Source organism: Rosa rugosa, chromosome 7, assembly GCF_958449725.1.
Source record: "Rosa rugosa chromosome 7, drRosRugo1.1, whole genome shotgun sequence".
NCBI classification, from domain to species: Eukaryota; Viridiplantae; Streptophyta; class Magnoliopsida; order Rosales; family Rosaceae; genus Rosa; species Rosa rugosa.
This window is the reverse complement of record NC_084826.1, coordinates 1,269,793-1,291,321: the sequence shown is the minus strand read 5'-3', so window position 1 is coordinate 1,291,321 and position 21,529 is coordinate 1,269,793. Positions and strand designations below refer to the sequence as shown.

Below are 21,529 nucleotides of genomic sequence, written 5' to 3'. Positions count from 1 at the left end.
ACGCACATCAAAGATCTAATTGACCCCAAGTTCTCTCTCTTGTGTGGGCCTTCTCCTTTTTAGGCTGTATTTTTCTCTAGGCCTTGGGCCTCTCTATTGAAGCTTCATTTGACCAAAAAAAATTGACCCCAAGTCGGTGAAAATTCAAAACACGATTAAAAATCAGCACAAAAACGAGTACTTGTTCCTGTGGTTCCTACCAATCTTGTCACTATGTACTCCTCCAAACCGACAAAATATGATTGATTTAGAAGCACACAATTGTAGGGAGTAGAAACCAAGAGACTACATGATTAAGTACATAGTTAATAGTTTGATTACCATATGATTGCTTACAACAATGTTCCTTGCTACTACAGTAAAAATTGGAAATTGAGCCCAGCAAGACAAACAAGGGAATCTCTAGCTTACAAAAGAATAAGCGTTTACACATATATGTTCATAATTTAACAACATAGCACCCTACAAATTACACGTATATGTTCATAACCCTTAAATGCCTCACATATGATTCAGAGTAACATAGCACCCTACAAATTACACATATATGTTCATAATTAACCCACCTAATTAAACCGTTAACTGTGTTCCGATTTTGTACTCAATCACTAGCTCGCTAATTTCATTATCGGTTGGCACCCAGTTTCACTCTTGTAACACACAAAAGCTACATCGCTAGGCAAGAGGGACAATGCAAGCAGGACGAAGATAAACCAGATAGAGTAACAGCCGGGTAAATTCAAAATCACCATGAGTCATGAGGAAGTAGCTAGGCAAGGTAATTTACCATGAGGGCAATGGATCAGAGGGAAAACCCTCCAGATAATGATCACCGTTGTGATTAAGGAGGCAACTCCCAAAGTAAAAAAGGCCTCCATGCATGGCCAAGAAGTGTGGTGCCCTGTTCATCGGAAGGGGCACTCCTGCCACCATAAATCTGACGGCCGGCCACTAATCCAAAGAGAAGTATCTGTGTGCTACGTTCATTGCAACACCTAATAATTATTAATTATTAGGTGTTGCAATGAACGTAGCACACAGATACTTCTCTTTGGGTTAGTGGCCGGCCGTCAGATTTATGGTGGCGAGAAATAATAGAGAAGACATGACAGCTGGCTATTAACACTATAATTGGTGTATGGTAGCTGACATGACAACATTCTTTTGAGTTGAAAAACCGGGCACCGTTTCAATTTTGGTGCTCTATGCTACAAAGGAAACTGGGGTAATCACCACTGTCATGTATTTAGTGGCTAATGAAGACATTGGTGGCCTTTGTGAACAATAGACACCCTTGTAGGAGGGTGTCCTATAAGCAAAATTCTAATAGTGTAATTAAGAAATTATCGAAGACTATTTACTAAATCAACTAGGAAATTACCAAGTCTAAAAGTGGCATGCATGGAATGTTATATATATACAAGTTGGTATCGATTTAGGAGTGAACAAATTATTGTAAAGGAAATTTACCTTGGCCTTTGTTTTCTCTCTGTCACTACTTTCTTGTGTGCAGCTAAGGATGTATATCCCGGTCGTCGTTTTTCTAGACTACGCTCTTCTCGGTGACGGTCATTGGGGATCAGAAAGTAGCTCTCTGTTACAAACAGTGGTTAGCTGATCTAGGAGTCAGTGTCTCGATGCCGAAGACATTGGTATCAGATACGTACCAACGTTTTATACTTGCCCTAACATGCTAGGGTTAAATTTTACAATGGCTAGCCAGATTTGGATTGGTTTCGTGTTACCGAAAAAAAAAAAGTCCCCTAAGTTTTTTTTTTTTGTTTTTTGTTTTGTTTTTAAGTCCCCTAAGTTAGATATGCATATAAACATATCATCTATGATCTCCGTTTGCAATTTGAAATCTTAAAAAATTAAAATTAACCACGAACAAGAAGACATTGGATGAAATATGATGTTATTTGTTTGTATGTATGCACACGTACTTATTAATCTCAATTTAATAGCAAAAGTATTGTTGAAATATGACATGACTATTTTGTTTAATGACACAAATATCTCATTTGTAAGTAAAAGTTATTGATTTTGCACTCATAAACGATTAGTCTAATTGTTGCATTATTAAAATCGTAGATTGATTTTACTTTCAAGAGAAACTTTATGGAAATCCAAATATTGTTTGATATATATGTGTGTCACAATTAATTGGGGTTTCTAATATGCATAATTGTTCTTCGTTTTCAAGCTGTTTAGTTTCTGCAAGAGTCTAACAATTACCTAGATTATTATTCATTTCTGATTCCTACATGGACCCGGATCCTCTCATAAGCAGATTTCTCTCCTAACCTACCTTGAGATGATGACACGTGTTAATTTTTGTATCCAATGGTTTACAACAAGAGAGTTTCTATTAGGACCTCCAAATCTGCTCACTTGACCTCACTCTATTATGAAATATTAAATGACATATATAACCTACTATAAAATGACTATTAAGGACAATAATTATACCAAAAAAAATATTATATTTATTTTATGTAGACTTTCCAATTCAATAATATTAGATTGTATGCCTTATTATTTTCCTTATCTATTTTCATTTTCCAATTTCACTACATACTCATTAAAGCATTCATATATATTTAATAAGAATTAAAAATATGATTAAGATCATGTGACATAAAAATATATGATATATATATGTTGAACATATATTGGTGAGGGAAAACAAAATAAATCCTCTTATGATTTATGAGCTAAATCTAAATCAATCCATTATATTTGCAAAAAAAAAAAAAAAAATTAAATAATTAATCATGTGGTACAAAAAATACAGAAAAAAAATAAACATTAAAAAACGAATGATTTTTTTTTTAGAATAAAAACAAATGTTTTTTTTTTTTGCACAGCTAAAATAGAAATTTTTTTATAAAAAAAAACTAATAGTTCATGGCATTTTCTTATTGATTAGACATTAATTTTTGAAACTCAAGTTTGATTAAGAAATGTATATTTAGTTAAGATTTATAGAATGATTAAATCATTGAAATGACTAAATTTTTTATTTTAAAGATAATAATTTGTTTACAAATTATATGAGTAAGGTTATTTGAGGAAGTTTAGTGAGTAAATTTAGTATTTGAAAATGGGAGCGGATCCTCTCCTGAGCTCATTTGTTACCTGAGCTTCTTGAGCTTTCATTTCGATTAGGACACGTGGCTATACTGAGATCCGATGGCCTACAACAAACTTGGCTTTTTATTTATATACTTTATGTATCTCCCCCCTGTACTTCTCTTCTCTCACACTGCAGTTCTCTCTCGTTCTCAGTTTTTCTTCTCCTCTGTTCTCTCTCTCTGTCCCAGTTTTGCTTCTCTTCATTTCTTTTGCACCAATTTAGATAACCACAAATTGGGTAACTACAAATTGGATAATTATATCAAATTAATGAAACATTCTTCCTTTCTTTTGCTTACTGGATGGAACAAGGATCTATACTTCTATGGATCTAAGTGATCAAGAACACTAGAACAGAGCCACGCGAGCAGTAGAAGCTCTCAGTTCAAAATCTGGAGCTCCGATTCGCAACCCACCCGAGGACCACCGAGGCCAATGAGAGAGAACAACACCACAATCCACATTTCCACTACCCGAGCTCGAGCGTCAACGTGGTCGCCGGAAAGCTTTACTTGGCAGCGGTTAAACGAGGGGGCATCGACTATGGTGTTCAAAATGCTCAGAAATTGCATTTATTTATGGAAGCTTAAAGAACATGTCCATGACTATCAATTGTATCATGTCCAGTCTTGGATTTAAACGAAATGCAGCAGTATAGGAAGGAGAGAGAAAGAGGTAAAGAGAATCTCATCTAATTGTGCAAGCTTCTCAAGACAGTATATATAAGACTATAAGAGATAAAGATGAAACAAAAAGAGAGCATACTCGATCAAAGAAATATACTTTATCTCATCTAAAAGGCCAGTTCTTAAAACCCAATTCAACCCTCTTGAATTGATCCAATTCTTCACTAGATCTCAAACAGACACGAACTCAGAAAATGATTCTAATTCTTGAAGACCGGAGATCAAAGAGCTAGACCCAAAAAGAGAGATTGATCCTATTCATTGACTGAAGCAGTCAAGCAGATCGAAATGCCAATCCCTCTCTCGAAGTAGAAGAAGAATGAGAGACGGAAAAAAGAGAAGGATAAACTTACATTGTAGACCATCGGATCTTAGTATAGCCACGTGTCCTAATCGAAATGAAAGCTCAGGAAGCTCAGGTAAAAAATGAGCTCAGGAGAGGATCCATTCCCTTTGAAAATTTGATAAGAGATGTAAAAAGCATAGAGGTCAAATGAGCAAATTTGAAGGTTCCAATAGAAAAACTCTTACAACAAAGCTATCTTTTCTTTTCATTTTCTATTCTCTATGTTATTCTTCTCTTCTTCATTTCACGCCACAGTACTGATCTCCTCTCTCTCTCTCTCATTCTTCGTGTACTCCTTCTCTCAACACCAATACATACACCAACTGCTAATATAGCGGTTTTCATTAAATTTGATCTTCTGAAAATAAAATACAACAACCAAATTAAGGGGTACGGTTGATCCCGCAATGCTTGAACTCTTGAAGAGAGAAATTCAAGGATCAATGAATGAAATTTTACAGGGAAGAAACCCATCAATTAATTAATGGAACTTGATAATATCTTAATCTTCCAGAATGAATTCTGGAGGGATGATCCTTTGTGTTCTAGATTGTAACCAGATCGACAAAAACCCGACCACCACAGAAAGTCAAAACTGAAAACCAATTTGAATATGGAGCTACATTGTACCTAGATCTATACATGGATTGCCTTTTATCATTGAATTGTCTATGACATCATCATATACGCAAAAGGGCAAAACATAGACGTTATAATAAAGCTAGACTTGAATCATATGCATCTATTGATTCTGGAGAGAGGGAGGAAGAAGATTGGGTGATGGTTTATTAGCAGCATATAGGTCGGGGTTGTAATTATCGAAGAATTTTCTCTTCGATCGGCTCAAGTCTTAATTTCCGTTTTTGGTTTTTGCTATATATAGGACTGGGTGATGGTTTATTAGCAGCATATACATGATGGGTTTGAGGCTTTCGGCTAGCTCTCTTCTATCTCTCTCTGTCTCTGGGTTTGACAGTAAAGGATGATAAGTTGTCTTTAATATGGAGAGAGGGAGGAAGAAGATACGACAGAATAGAGAAGACTCAGAAGAGAGAGTGGGGGAGAATGCAGACAAAAATGAGGGGTATTTTTGCAAAATCAAACACCTTTTTCTTTGAGAGAGATAGTAGACCATTCGATATTAAAATTGAAACGTGTCTCCTTCAGTCCTTCATCTCTATGAAAACTTAGGCAGGTTAGGAGATGAATGTGCATATTCGAGGATCCGGGTTCTTTGTACATAGAGGATCCTACCAAGTATCATGTGAATACGAATATCACTTCAACTTTTTTGTGACTTGAGACTTAAAAGATATATAGCTAGGCCAGCTCGTTAGAATATTCATGTACTTCTGATGTTGCAAAATACAGAGCCATAAATTCGCTCTTTATATGTGTCTTGTATCGAGTCCGTGGAGGTGTAGTTGTACGCTAGCTGATCAGAAGTACCTTTTCTATGCAAGTTGCCATTTCAAAACTTCATAAAAACAGCCCCAGACTTTTAGGCACGTACAGTCGATCTGTTGCTGGAACTCTACTTTCCAGGGAATTGAACTTATTTTTGTTATTTACTCTGTTTTTTTTTTTTTTTTTTTGACTTTGTCAATGGAAACTCAAAGGTTTTCTAAACTCAAAATAAACCTCTTCGGCGCATGTGAAATGCTCTGGCTTCTAGTTATTTTTACTATTTACTCTGGCTTCTAGTTGTTTGTACCTGTCCAATTTACTCTGGTAATTAATTTCTTTATTTTACAAAGCAAAGTAATATACTTACTGCGCTGTAGGTAGCAGGTAGCTAGGCCGAGTTTTGGGGCGGTGGAAGAAACTTTTAGGTTGTAGTTAGCTAGGGTTTGTACATCAATGATGGATCTAACCCCGGCCAGTTTAATTATGAACGTCACATGATGCCATCAGATATTAGCAAGAAAAGTTTTCTTTATACCTTCTTCCCCTCATGCATCTCTGGGTGGGTGCTACTGTGCTAGAGGTTTTCAAATTAACTTCATATATATTTATATTTCTACCTGTACATGCCAATAAAATTTCAAGGCAACAATTTAACTTACTACTGTACACATGCTTGCGTCGTAAAAAGTAAATTTGCTTTTATATTGTACTTTTCAATTATAATTGATTCCATAAGCTGTGGTGGAATGGAAGCCACGAACCTAAGACTCAAGGCACAGCCTCTATATATATAAAGGCCAGTGACCCTCAGAAAATCAGAAATCTTGTTCATACAGATTACATGTATAGATAACTAATATATATATTGGTGAGTCATTCAGATTTGATGATCCAATTAATGGCCACCTATTCATTATCAAATTCAGTGACGACTATATGTTGTCTGATCTTTTTGGCATTCTTGGGAACCATTTACCTTGCTCCTCAAGCAGAAGCGGCCCGAGCTTTCTTTGTTTTTGGTGATTCACTGGTTGATAATGGCAACAACAACTATCTGATCACCAGTGCTCGTGCCGACTCTTACCCCTACGGCATTGATTCTCCGACACACCGCGCCTCCGGTCGATTCTCCAATGGCCTTAACATTGCGGACATCATCAGTTGAGTCTCTCAAACATTAATTAGTCGTTAATTTCTAGTTGATATATAGATGGTACATTGCCTATAATCTCACACCACGTCGCATGATCATGAATTCATGATCAGGTCAGAAAATTGGGTCAGTGGAATCGCCATTGCCATACTTGAGTCCGGATCTAAATGGAAGAAGGCTACTTATTGGTGCCAACTTCGCTTCAGCCGGGGTTGGAATTCTCAATGACACCGGAGTTCAGTTTGTAAGTGACTTCTAACTTACTAATTAAGGACGCATGCATGCTTTGCACCATTAGCCCATAACTACTGAACCCTAATTCTAAATGGGTCGTTGTGGTTGCAGCTAAATATACTCCGAATGCCTATACAACTAGCGTACTTCCAAGAATACCAGAGAAGAGTGCAGGCTCTCATCGGACGTGACCAAACCAAAAGACTCATAGAACAATCCCTCGTCCTTATCACTGTCGGCGGCAATGATTTCGTCAACAACTACTATTTGGGCCCTTCCTCCGCTCGATCTCGCCAACTTCCCCTCCCAAGATATGTCAAGTATGTCATCTCCGAGTACGAGAAACTTTTGATGGTAAAGCTAGCACCTATAAGTTAAACTAATCTTTGTGATCTATATATTTAATAATGTATCGGATAATTAATAATATTTGGGATCACATGCAGAACTTGTATAAGCTGGGACCACGTAGGATTCTGGTGACCGGTACCGGAGCAATGGGATGTGTCCCCGGAGAATTGGCGACTAGAGCCACGAACGGTGGATGCTCAGCTGAAGTTCAACGAGCCGCTGCCTTGTACAATCCGCAACTCGATCAAATGTTGAAAGGACTCAACAAGAAACTTGGGAAAGACGTTTTCATTTCTGCAAATAATGGACAAGTGCATCTGGATTTCATCAACAACCCTCGAGCATTTGGTATTTATGTATTTACGTGTTTAATCTAAGATGTAAATTATAGCATTGATTATAAATTAACTCTTTCGTTTGTGTATCGTTGTTAGGGTTTACTAATTCCAAGGTAGCATGTTGCGGGCAAGGACCATACAATGGAGTTGGTCTCTGCACATTTCTGTCCAACTTGTGCCCTAACAGAGCTCTCTATGCGTTTTGGGACGCCTTCCACCCATCTGAGAAGGCTAATAGAATTATTGTGCAGCTGATGAATAGCGGCTCAATTCGCTACATGAGCCCCATGAACCTCAGCACAATCATGGCCCTGGACTCTACTACTTGATCGATGATCAAATCAAGAAATTTTACTTCAATTTCTCGAACAAATTATATGCATGTGTTATGTGTAATAAATTCAAGTTGTAATTTACTATCTCGAGCTCCCATGGAATTAATCTAGCTACTTGTGTAATTTCAGTTGCCTGCATTGCAATAAATGGTTTAATACCCTAATTAATGATCAATCCTCATCACTTTGAGACGTCATTGCACACTTTTCAGTTAGTTTACAAACAAAAGAATATGAAAAGAATACTTTTACTCGTGTTTACAAATTTGATTCTTCAATTAACCGGATTGTGATCCGAGTGTAATAATAAGAAACGAACTTTGCGATTAATATGCATCTAATATGATCTGAATTTGATTATATGTTCAGTTAACATAATTTATAAGAATTTGAGTTGATCCGATTCAATTTGTATAATTACACACATTATATATACATATGTACTTTTTGTTTCTAAAGAGTTCTGTGTGCAAAAATAGTAAATTTGAATTTCTTATATATTCAAACGACCGTCAGATCAGATATAATTTAAACATGTCTATATATGATACGCTCAAGAATCTAAAAAGAGACTCTTTTTAGAAATATAGAATCAAAAAGAAGTTGCGGGAACTGATATGTTAGATTTTGTCCACATGAAAATGCAGACAACGACGTGAATGATATAATTTGTAATCTAAAACTGAAAAGTTAAGAACTTTTCTTTTTGCATTTTGTTGTATCTCCATCTTTAACCTATGGGTGCCGGTCGATCTTCTTTTAACCACGCAGCATTCTTCACTTGAAAAGTTAAAGAAACAAAATGAGAGTGGATTTGAGAGAATCTTTACACACAAAAAAGTTGCAACCTCTTTAACTTTCATTTCCTCTATATATACAAGCCTTGTCTGAGGCTCTGAGCATATAGGCATCAGAAAATTCTTACTTGGCCATTTTTCAGCAAGTCGTTAAGGTGTGATTCAAATTTTCCTTTTGATTTCTTGTATTATCACTGCTACAAATCTACCTGTAACTAATGTCATTTGTGGTTTTACGTACTCCTGAAGATTAATTGATCAGCAAAAGATGATGGTCGGAGAAAAGAAAATATATGCACTCATCGTGGAGGATGACCGAGTCACTCAGATGCGCCACCGTATGCTCCTAAAACGATTCAAATGTGAAAGTCATGTTGCGGGGAATGGAAAGGAAGCAATCGATCTCTTTCGCTCGGGAGCTAGTTTTGATGTTGTTCTCATGGATATGGAGATGCCTGTTATGAATGGACTCGAGGTTTGTCGTCACAAAATCAACTCATTGCTTAGTGTTAAACATTGTCCCTATTTATGTGTTATGTAAGTTTTGTCTTGAATGATTGGATTTGTTAGGCAACGAAGGAACTACGAGCAATGGGTTTTGAAGGCCTTATTGTTGGTGTCACTTCTCGTGATCTTGATTTTGCAAAACAAGTTTTCAATGAAGCGGGCGCAGATTCTTGTTATGAAAAGCCTCTAACTCCTGAATATGTTACCTCCATTCTTCAAGAAATAAACGATAACTAGAGAGATTGGGAGAGAGAGAGAGAAAGATCGGGGAGACAACAATTAATCAATTCATGGTATGTGTCGTGAATTTTTTCAACCGATCACTGTATACCTTTATTTGTTACATCAACTCTGTAATGGCGGAAAAAATAATAAATAATAAGATTCTCCTCTCATTTTATTTATACATCTATGCAAGTTTACTTTCATTTCAGACGCGATATGTGATAATTCTTTTTCCCCATTTAGTTATACCCACCAATAATTGAGTACATGTAAGCTTACATCATTACATTGATCTTCGGTTGGTGAATCCATAATAGATTGTCGTTAAAGGAATATAATCGATACTTTTATTTTTTTTCGATTACCATGTAATGCAATTCAATCATCGAAAATATTCACTAGTTATGTCCCTATGCAAAAAACTCTCCATACAGTCAACTATAGCTGTTTGATTGGGGGTGAGGTAGCAAGCTTTCTCGCTAACGTTAGCAAGTTAGTAATACACTCATCCAGTCAGTATTCATACAGATGTCTACGAGGGCATCTCGGTAAAGACAAACTAATTCTCTCCGCCACAAAGGCCGCTGAAACCTACTGGCTACAAATTGATGAGAGTTGAGACTCGAACTTTAGACGTGGGGGCTCCATGCTAAACCGCTTGACTGACCTTACCACATCAAGTAGTTAATTATAGATAATTTTATTGGCGATCATGGGCGACTACCGAGTGGCGAAAATAGAAGCCCAAATCAAAAGGCCCAAAACTCAAAAAAAATTGAAAAACCGTTAAACCCCTTTGTCCGAAAAAAGAAAGAAAAAAAAAAACCGGTTAAACCCTCTCTCTCTCCCGCTCAGCCGTTTTGAGCAGAAAAAGGAAAAACCCGCCTTATTATTGTTACCTTATCCAACTCTCACACTCTTCCCCTATGCTCTCCAAATGTCCACTCTCTTCCTCTCCCTCCCTACTTTCCCCTCCCAATTCCACCACCCAAACGACGCCGTTTCCGCTTCCCTAACCCTCCGCGCCTCCGCCGCCGTATCCGCCCCCGAGAAGCGGACCCGACGCAAGAAGCGGCAGCCGAAGCGCGGCGACGATGACTCCTCCCCGTCCTCCTCGCCCTTATCCTCCTCCTCCGCCGCCGAGAAGAGCCTCCGCTTCACCTTCATGGAGGAGCTCATGTCCCGGGCCCGCAACCGCGACGCCGTCGGCGTCTCCGACGTCATCTACGACATGGTCGCCGCCGGCCTCACCCCCGGCCCTCGCTCCTTCCACGGATTGGTCGTCGCTCACGCCATGAACGGCGACGCCGAGTCCGCGGTAACATTTCGAGTTTTTACTTCATGTGATTTTACTTCTTTGTGATTGTCACTGTGATAATTTGTTTCTATGGATTGAAATTGTTTGAGTGTGTGGAAATTACTGTAGATGCAAACGTTGAGGAGGGAGCTCAGTTCGGGGCTTCGTCCTCTCCACGAAACGTTTATCGCCTTGATTAGGTTGTTTGGCTCAAAAGGTCGAGCTACGAGGGGGCTGGAAATCCTTGCAGCCATGGAGAAATTAAATTACGACATTCGCCAAGCTTGGATACTTCTCGTTGGTATATACTGTTGTTTTGATAAGTTGCACATTGTTGATTATCGTCGGGTTTCTTATGTGAGTGTTGTGGACAGAGGAGCTTGTTCGGACACGCTATTTGGAAGATGCCAACAGGGTGTTCTTGAAGGGTGCCAAAGGTGGGCTGAGAGCTACGGATGAGGCGTATGATCTTCTTATAGTGGAGGACTGTAAAGTCGGGGATCATTCTAATGCATTGGAAATTGCTTATGAGATGGAGGCAGCTGGGCGGATGGCAACAACTTTTCATTTCAATTGCCTTCTTAGTGTGCAGGTGTGGTTGCGTACTTTTATCCGACACAGTATCCCTTTAAGTAGTTTCGTGGATTAGATATGTTCTTGAAACAGATTAGAGAAAAGAAGTGACCTTACTTGAACAGGATCTGTTCTAGAGGATCATACATCTGTGAACAAAAACAGATTTTCTTTAAAAGCCCATGATCGTAATTATAGTAGCTGACAGTTGGTATAGAATGTCAATATGTTGCTAGTAGTTACTGCAAACTTGTGTAGCGCTGATACTTTTCCTTTTGAATGTTGAAGGCTACTTGTGGAATTCCTGAAATAGCTTTTGCTACGTTTGAGAACATGCAGTATGGAGAAGGTTTGTTTTTATTTTGTTTTCTTTAAAACTTTATTGGTTCTTGTGTCTATATATGATTTCTATATATTGCTGGCTGCAGGGTTATATTTATGTTTCTTTTAGTTTAATACTTCTCAAAAGCCTTTGTTTTCTGTTCTTCAGGGTTTATACTTATAGTTTTCTTTACAAAACAGAATACATGAAACCTGATACAGAGACATATAATTGGGTGATTCAAGCATATACCAGAGCTGAATCTTATGATAGGTAGTTTCTGTAGTCACAAGTAATTCCTGCTTCTTTATGAGTTATGAATACTTGTAACCTGTAGCATTCTGTAGGAAGCAATCTCAAGTTATGAAATGAATATGGCAGATTTTCATGCAATGGACTGAATAACAATGTGAATCTGAATATAGCAGTCAGCTTGGTGTCATATGGATAAATTTATTTACTAGTCCATGCATTTCTTAATTTTCATGGATAGAAGTATGATATGATAGATATAAGACAGATTAAAAGATTAGTCTCTCGGCTTTGTACCATTGCTTAAGTGACAATGTACTGCTGACTCATAGTTGTTGTTCCAAAGCAAAGTTCATTCTTTGAGAGATCAAATTTTGAAATTCTATGTTTCATCCTGTGTTCTTTCAATTTTTCTTGTCTAATAATGTGGAGTTGTGACAAATTCGTTGTTGTTTCAATTTAAAGATTCAATATACTTTGGTTTCTATTATGATACTGGTCATTCCCTCAGAGTTTCAAAATGATAATGTAGAGTGCAAGATGTTGCTGAGTTACTTGGCCTGATGGTTGAAGATCACAAGCGTTTGCAGCCTAATGTGAAAACCTATGCGTAAGTCCTCATGTAAATGTTAATGGTGTTTCTTTTTTTGTCTAAAACCTTTTAAATGTCACAAGCCATTATAGTTCACAGTGAGTTCTCTTGGCATTGTTCAGAATTTAAATTTACCAGGGATGACCTTGGCCTTCTATTGAAGGGCATTTGTCCCAATTGATTTTAGTCAAATCCTTCTTCAGTTTCCATACTATCACCTACTGACACCAAGATAATTAGATTTGTACTGCACTTCGGAACAAAAGTTAGAGAGTTCTAAACCTGAAGACTTTTTACAAGATCAGTCTTGAATTTGTAAGACCAAATTAGGCCTAACTAGAGGTCTATAATGCCAAAATCAGGGCTAAACTATCTGGAATTATATCCAGTAGTTTAGAGACTCAATCTGCTGCTTAAAGCCATTTGTCAGTATATGTGGGACTATCGACCTTTGATTAATTGTCAAGCTTTGGCTGCCAACAGTGTCTTATAGTTTTGTTTTCTCAATGGTTTCTTTTCTTTGGGGCTTGCATGCAGAGAATACTTAACATTATTTGTTAACATTGTATCTTATTTACAAGATATTCTTTTTTCTTTTCTTTTTTGCCTTGATGTACAGGTTGCTGATTGAGTGCTTTACCAAGTATTGTGTAGTGCGAGAGGCAATACGGCATTTTCGTGCTCTCAAATTTTTTGAAGGAGGGACAAAAGTTTTACATAATGAAGGAAACTTTGGGGACCCCTTATCTTTGTATCTTCGAGCTTTATGTCGAGAAGGTATCCATATTTTTTATTTATTCTTCCTAACAAAGGTATCAAAATTTTTGTTTACATATATGATGGCCAATGATTTCAGTAGATAAGATGATTTCTGTTAATTTTTTTTTTACTTTGTATTTTTTATTTATTAAATGTTGTAGCCTGAAAGTGTACATTTGACTGAGGTCAAAATTGTTGAACTGATTTCTAGAGTGGTCAATTCATTTAATTTCATAGGTTGTGTTGCAAAAGCAACCTGATTTCAGCACATCTGTTGTTTTGTGTAGCATGCAGAACAATTTAAGTTGATTAATTATAGAAGTCAAGTGGTGCCTATAGCATCTCGTTGATCAACATCAGATCATATGATTACATTTCCTGGCACTAATAAGGCAATGGATTTAGTTTGTATTCAACATTTAGTCCTTTTAAGTTTTGATTTGATTCTAGTGGTTGTTTTTTTTTCATGTCCTACATGATTTGGTTTATAACCATTAATGATCAGAAATAGAAGGATTGTAGCTATTCTGAAGATTCACCATGTTGACTTGTGGTGTGAGTAACCTATCATACTATTGCTGCATGTTGGTATTGATTTCACAGTTAACCTATATTGCGGACTTCCATTCTGAGATTCAACAGTTTATTACTTGCTTGATGGTTATGTTATTGTTATGTTTTGTTTTAGGAAGAGTGGTTGAGTTGCTAGAAGCTTTAGAAGCCATGGCCCAAGACAACCAGCCAATTCCACCGCGAGCCATGATATTGAGCAGAAAGTATCGAACCCTGGTGAGCTCATGGATTGAACCTTTGCAAGAGGAAGCTGAACTTGGATATGAGATTGATTACATGGCCAGGTCTGTGCTTGTGTTTTGATAGTTTATAACATTGGCTTCCCCTCGTCCTCTCCTTTCTTCTTTTGCTTTTCTTATACTTGATGTACTGTATTGGTTAAAGTGCTTTGATTTGTTATGTTTCATTTTTTTCTTTCACTTTCATGCTGTGTGTAATTAGGACCAAACCCACACTGAAACTTCAAAAAACAGTCAAACACACAAGTACAGATATAACCTTGTTATGGTGTTCTTGACTGATATGTTCATCAAACAGGTACATTGCAGAGGGAGGGCTTACTGGTGAACGCAAGCGATGGGTGCCTCGAAGAGGGAAAACCCCACTAGATCCTGACGCTGATGGTTTTATATATTCTAACCCTATGGAAACCTCATTCAAACAACGGTGTCTTGAGGATTGGAAGACACACCACAGAAAGCTCTTGAGAACTTTACTGAATGAAGGACTTGCAGCTTTAGGGGATGCATCTGAATCAGATTATATTAGAGTAGAGAATAGGTTAAGGAAGATCATAAAGGGTCCTGACCAGAGTGTTTTAAAGCCCAAAGCTGCTAGTAAGATGGTAGTATCTGAACTGAAGGAAGAACTAGAAGCTCAGGATCTGCCAACTGATGGAACTAGAAATGTGCTTTACCAGCGAGTCCAAAAAGCAAGGAGAATAAATCGCTCTCGTGGTCGACCCCTCTGGGTTCCTCCTGTGGAGGAGGAGGAAGAAGAGGTAAATTTATTTATGTCATGTTTTTCTAGCTAGGGTGTTACGTGAATGTCTGGGCAACCAATCTCTTCCTTTCTTCCTTCTTGCTGCATTTGATATTTCACAATAGACTGATAGTCAAAACATAATTTTACCCTCAGGTTGATGAAGAGCTGGATGAACTAATCTCAAGGATCAAGCTGGAAGAAGGGAATACAGAGTTCTGGAAACGCCGTTTCCTTGGAGAAGGCTTCAGCAGCGATCAGGAAAAGCAATTAGATAGTGGCAAACTTGAACCTCTAGATGTCACAGATAGTGTCAATGTTGTAGATGTGGCGAAAGAGGTTGAAGATGATGAGGCTGAGGAAGCTGACGATGAGGATGAGGATGACAATAATGATAATGATGACGATGACGACGACGACGACGACGAAGAGGAGGAGGAGGAAGTAGAGGTGGGGGTAGAAGTAGAACAAGCTGAGAGACAAGATGTAGAAAGGGTGAAGCAAAAGGAAAATGAAGCTAAGAAGCCTCTTCAAATGATTGGAGTACAGTTGTTAAAAGATTCTGACCAGACGAGTACATCATCTAAAAAGTCAAGGAGAAGAGCTTCTCGAAGAATATCAGCTGAGGTATGACATAATAGTCTATGCTTTGCATCCCTTTTCTTGGGCATTAAGGATAGGCAACTCATCAACTTAATATTTCAGCATATTCTCTAGTTTTGTTTCTAGGAAACAGAAAATCTTAGGACTGGGAGCTCTTTTTGTATATAGACTTTCAGTTTTAGTCACCCTGAGGATTCAAACAGTAATAGGCCACCAAGATTCTTTCTCAGTTCTGGTCCATTGGAAGACTATTGCCCCCTACATACCCTTGGTGAGAGGGGTAAATTCAATCACGGGTCTCGATGGCACCAATGAAATTTTACCAAATGACACCTAAAAAGGATATTTTTTTATTATTAATTTTTTTTATCTGTTGACATGAACCCTTCTCAATAGTTTTGAGTGCTTATTATTGTATTACTATAATCTTGATATGATCCTCATTGTGATTCTGTACTTGTGTATGCCAGCATCTAATCTTTATTTTCCAATTTTCACCATCTTTAGAATGATTGCACCATAATTTACTTTTAGGGATTAAACTTCTACCTTAGGAGAGGTAATTCAGAAATATATATATTTATACACAGTTTGCACATGGATGCAGGATGATGCTGATGATGACTGGTTTCCTGAGGATATCTTTGAGGCATTTAAGGAGCTGAGGAAAAGGAGGATCTTTGATGAATCTGACATGTATACAATCGCTGATGCTTGGGGTTGGACATGGGAGAGAGAATACAAGAATAGACCTCCAAGAAGATGGTCACAAGAATGGGAAGTTGAGTTGGCAATTAAAGTTATGCTGAAGGCAAGTTCTAATATTTGTACTCTTCCACCTGCAATGCTAGGTTTCCTTTCCTCATTAGCTGTTTCGCATTACCTATGCTTCACAAAGTTCTGATCCTTTCTAAATTCAAAAAACTCATTCTAGAGTACTATTTGAAGAGATACTGGACTCATTTCAGGTGATGGAATTGGGGGGAACACCCACAATTGGGGATTGTGCCATGATTTTGCGTGCAGCCATAAAGGCTCCTCTCCCTTCAGCTTTCTTGAAGATCTTACAGACTACACATGGTCTTGGCTATGTATTTGGCAGGTAAGACCATGTTTCATAATTTGGGGAAGTTAGAAGTAAAAAGAGAGATTCTTGATCTACAAGCTTAATCATTGTTCTTGGACGTTTGGTCTCCAGAGTCCAGATATGTTATTTTCTGAATAGATGCATTGTTAAACAAGGAACATCTCGGGCTGATGGTGATATGAAATTTGATTAGGCAGCTTTAATAAGTTGCAGGATCCTAGGGAATGGTCACAAGGATACCCCATTTAAAAGTAATGAACCGGTTTGATTAAGAACTTCATGTAATGATCCAGTTATGCATCATTTCAACAAATTCATTGACACATCCATGTTTGCCACAAGCTGCTTGATTCTATATATTGGAGTTTCACATCTTGTTTTGTTCTCATTTGTCGCAGTCCACTCTATGATGAAATTATCTCGCTATGCCTTGATCTTGGAGAGCTGGATGCAGCCGTTGCCATTGTTGCAGACTTGGAGACCACTGGGATCACAGTCCCAGATGAGACCTTGGACAGGGTAATTTCTGCTAAACGGACAACGTGACAGTACTGTCAATGACTCGTCTTCATAGCTGCAGCTCTTCCTTATTCTTGAATAATGTGATTTTATAATCATAAAGAGCTCTATCGCTGATGCATCTGATTCATTTTCCATTTATTTTTAGGATTGTGGGTAAATTTTTCAGCTCAGCGGTAGTGTTCAATGTTAATTTTTATCTTAATCTTTATCACTGCTTTTGCTTATCCTCTCAAGGGTCTATTTGAACTATCATTTGGATAAATTGGATCCACAGGGGTACTTAAAATCAACGGGTTTCCTTAGTAGAACAAAGCTTACAATCCACTATCTAGGTAACCTATACAAATGCCTCCATCTCGCATACTCCATATTAGGGTGGACTTGGTTCCATCGGTTTAGTTTTGGAGTATTAACCGAATCTGCACCTACAAAAAATATGTATATATGGCATGATGGCTTAGTCTCTCATCGGGTTTCTACTCATAAATTTTTTTTGAGATGTTTAAAGTGAATTTTTAAGAATTGTCAGCGACTCAGAATATACTATATCACCGTAAATTACTACGACTCACTATGTAATAATGTTTATTCAAGGTTTTCTTTTGAAATAATAGATAATTCATTAAATAAACATCTCCAAAAGTTTCATATAAAATTTCTATGTTTTTCTTCAAATTTCCATAATTTTTCTTGAGTTTTTACTGATATCGATATATTCTTGATATTTCCGTCGAAATTTGCACTTTTCGGATCATCAGTAATTCCTTGATATTCGAAATTTTGGTCATTGTATTACATTGCAATAACCATCTTCAAAGATCTTATGTATTCCAATATGCATACAGAATACACAAAATTTGTAATTTTTCCTTCCGAAACGAAAACAAAAACATCTCCTGATCTAAATGGACAAGATTTTGTAGAAGAAATATTTAGCGTGACAAAGTATTGTTGTATTATATTGCAATAACTATTTTCAAAGATTTTATGTATTTAAATATGTAGAAAGTATAAACAAAGTTTATAATATGTCTATTCGGAACAAAAAAAAAACATCTTCTAGTCTAAATGGGCAAGATAACTGATGCGTTAAAAAAGAATTACTTTTCCATTTAATGGGTAGTTGTTATCACTTGTTCATAATCAGTTCTTGCAATCTAAGGTGAAAGCGCATCACTTTACCTTTACAATGTATCTCATTCTTCAATTCCACAATCCCAGCCAAAGTTAAATCACTCTTAAACCATCCTCGGAGAAAGACTAGCCCCAGTGCAATCATTGGCAGTAGAGAGCCTAAAAAGAAGATAGATTCAGTGAAATAACATGAGGGTGGTGCGAAGCCCTGCTTTGCGATTAAGTGTTTGAAAAGACTGACCAGTGAAAATTCCACCAAGGATGATATTTATTGGGCTTTGAAAACTTTGACTTCATGTATGAGGCATTCCCAATGTAGAGACAAATTTACAGCAAATGATATTGTGATGAAAGTTGTCTGGATGATAAGAGTATATTTGCCAGTGTTATTATGCTAGTTACTAGTGGTGCAAAAGATGATAAAGACACCCGCGATTAGGGGTTTCTTATATTAGGGGTTTGATAAGTATATTTTGGAAACAATTAAAAATCTTGAAAAAACTATTGATGATCATATGGTTTTCATGGGATTTATATGAGGATGAGATTATGGATGTCATAGAATTTGATCGCCTTGTTATATATACTATCATCAGGTATTTTTAGTACCTGATGACACCCGTTTTTCAGATTTCAAATTTATAATATTGCACGCGTAGTCTTATCAACATTGGAATTGCTGAACTTCTAATTCCCTCCATGAGTAAGGGGTGGTCAATCAATGTTTGTTATTCTATAGCAAGCAACATTTTATATACTATTGATATCAATAGACAAGTTGTACAAATCATTTATGATTCCAGTAGTATTGAGGTAGTTCTTCAATGTATTGAGCAAGTTTTCAAACAGATTGAGGCTGTTGGAAAACAACATAATAGAGCAATTCTCCAATGTACTGGTGTTGAACATTGATGTTCTTTGCTCTCCAAGTTCATAGGAAGCAACACAATTATAGAGAATTTGGCAAGTGACTTTATTGTTGAGAATAACTCTAGGATGAATTTTCTAATAACTCTTTAATCCTGCAAGAGATTATGTTTTTTTTTTTAGTACTCTCCTCTAGCTCCTATAGAAATGCAATTGCTAGTTCTATAGGAGCTAGATGAGAACATGTTGGGGCTCGAGAACGTGCAATCTAAAATATGCGGAACTTTCGTTTGAAACCGGTAGTGCAATTGAATTGTTGTTGCATAATCAAAACTCTTACAGCAAATATTGATATTAACAACATACCATTGATTCTCAAATTTATTGTATGGATAAGGAATGCAAAGAATACTTATTCAGCTTGTAAGGAGGCTGCTATAACCATTCTAATTCATTTGAGACTTGATGACTACTAATTCTAACTTGCTTGTTGTAGCTAGTGAATGCTACTCCACTCTTTTCTCCTCTATCTATTCTATTTCTCATGTTTTGATGATGGTTGGATACAAATTGTGTGGGTGGACTAAAATCTTGTAAGTGAAGTATCTAAATTTGTTTCAATTTAAAAAAAAAAAAAGTATGAATGTGCAACAAAATATTGTTGTATTACATTGTAATAACTATTTTTAAAGATCTTATGCATTCCAATTAATATGTATACAATATGCCAAAATTATAAATCTTTCCATCCGGAACAAAAACAAAAACATCTCCTAGACTAAATGGACAAGATTTCTTAGAAGAAATATTTAGTGTGACAACAAATCAACCAAGGTTTGCTCTCCACTGCCATCTCGTTTATTTCGTTGTTGTATGTTATCATGTTCTTACAATGTTGACTTTTCTATTATTTTTATTCAGCCAACCAAGTAGTTTTATTGTGGTTTTTGTAAAATGCACTACGATCTCACCAAGCTCAATGAGGCACATGTACATTATGAAGTCATTCATGAAAAACACGTTGAGGCGGCTGCTGTGGTGAAGGAAGCTGCTGCAAATGATGAAGGAGAGAGGGCTGAGGAGTGAGTACTACAATCCATGTCTAACATATGTCATTAGGTAGTTCAAATGGACAATCATATCTTTGATTTATCTATGGATTGTACTCCTATATTTTGAGAGAATGTGCCGTTTTTTTTATTTGTTGCCGCTCAATGAGAAATATGACTTTTAGAGTCCGAAAAAATATGACTTTCCACCTATAATTGAAAAATAATTTTTTATTGTAGTAACGTCAAATTGACTCGAATAGAATTATGAATGGAAGACGACAATTTTCATTAAAACAAAATTAACGATTATAACGAGAGGATAAATAGATGAATGCTTTTATATGCCGTTTTACCTTTTTAGCCGTATATGGAGACATCGACACAAACCCTAAGAAGATCTAAATTGACCATCACCCTTGAGGATGCAACAAACTGTGCTGTTTCTGTGTCTAGAATTCTAAAGATTTTCACGGTGGACGGTGAAGAAACGTGATCTAGATAGTTATTTCTTACAACTAACTCTTTCCGTAGATTTAGAGATATTGTAATTAATAATTCCTTTGCATTAACCAACTTATATTATTTTTTACTCGCTATGCATTGAGAATTATGCTTAATTTCCTTATGCACTGTGATCGGTTCATCTCACTTTGTATTTCGACTCCAACACCTCCTAACAAATTTATTCATGTTTCTATATATGAAAATTTTTATTGAAAGAAAGTTGGCCCGATATTAATCATTAAAAGCTTAAAATTCAGTGGAGGTCTTTGTGGCTATGTGCTCTATCAATTGAAGATAGAAACCAATCAAATAAAAGAACATACAAATATTGAAGGAAGACCTTAAGTAAGAGCGCTTTTAGATTGTGTTGGAGCACTACTCGGAAATGTAAGTGTCTGAGCCTAACAAAATGATCTCATCAACCTATCAGGACCGAAACATCTTATCTTTCACATATGTCACACATATATTGGCTATTTGTGCTAGTATATACACACTGTCATAGGTTTATCCACAAAGAATCAATTTTTTTTTAATCTATATCAGTTTCTTCTCCCTTATTTGTCTTGATCTCTCATACTTCCTCAGAAAATATTTGCATCTGAATCAGTATGTATGTGAGCATCCTAACTCTCTCTTATTTACATACAGTCGTCAATCTAAATCCATGATTTAACCGTTGAAAAGTTACATCAATCAACCGTGTTTTGTAATAAGCCTACAATATGACCATGATTTTCATTGTGAATTTTATTGTTTTACTAACTGAGTAGTTTTTTTTTTTTTTTTTATTTTATTGGACCAATAGATGTCAGATAAAAATCCAATAGAGAGAAGTCACAAGTACATAAACCAAATACAACTGAAACATCTGGTAGTAATACCAGGCAAATAACA

General features: G+C 36.6%; 3 protein-coding genes across 3 annotated transcripts; all 3 read left to right on the top strand.

Moving 5' to 3' along the window:
* The first annotated feature begins 6,409 nt into the window (after positions 1–6,409).
* On the top strand, positions 6,410–8,160 carry LOC133722583 (GDSL esterase/lipase At5g18430-like). Its single transcript, XM_062149461.1, has 5 exons — positions 6,410–6,734; positions 6,841–6,971; positions 7,073–7,315; positions 7,408–7,660; positions 7,747–8,160. The coding sequence occupies exons 1-5, from the start codon at positions 6,461–6,463 to the stop codon at positions 7,977–7,979; spliced, it is 1,134 nt and encodes a 377-aa protein (XP_062005445.1). The 5' UTR covers positions 6,410–6,460; the 3' UTR covers positions 7,980–8,160.
* An 893-nt stretch (positions 8,161–9,053) lies between these two features.
* LOC133720851 (two-component response regulator 24-like) lies at positions 9,054–9,526 on the top strand. The gene is made up of 2 exons (XM_062147327.1): positions 9,054–9,257; positions 9,353–9,526. The coding sequence occupies exons 1-2, from the start codon at positions 9,054–9,056 to the stop codon at positions 9,524–9,526; spliced, it is 378 nt and encodes a 125-aa protein (XP_062003311.1).
* Positions 9,527–10,374: 848 nt separating this feature from the next.
* On the top strand, positions 10,375–17,299 carry LOC133721408 (uncharacterized). Its single transcript, XM_062148011.1, has 13 exons — positions 10,375–10,832; positions 10,941–11,112; positions 11,186–11,403; positions 11,673–11,733; positions 11,907–11,979; positions 12,491–12,568; positions 13,170–13,327; positions 13,998–14,166; positions 14,420–14,882; positions 15,020–15,490; positions 16,074–16,277; positions 16,435–16,568; positions 16,952–17,299. Exons 1-13 carry the CDS (start codon positions 10,452–10,454, stop codon positions 17,097–17,099), a joined length of 2,730 nt encoding a protein of 909 aa, XP_062003995.1. The 5' UTR covers positions 10,375–10,451; the 3' UTR covers positions 17,100–17,299.
* The last annotated feature ends 4,230 nt before the right edge of the window (positions 17,300–21,529 follow it).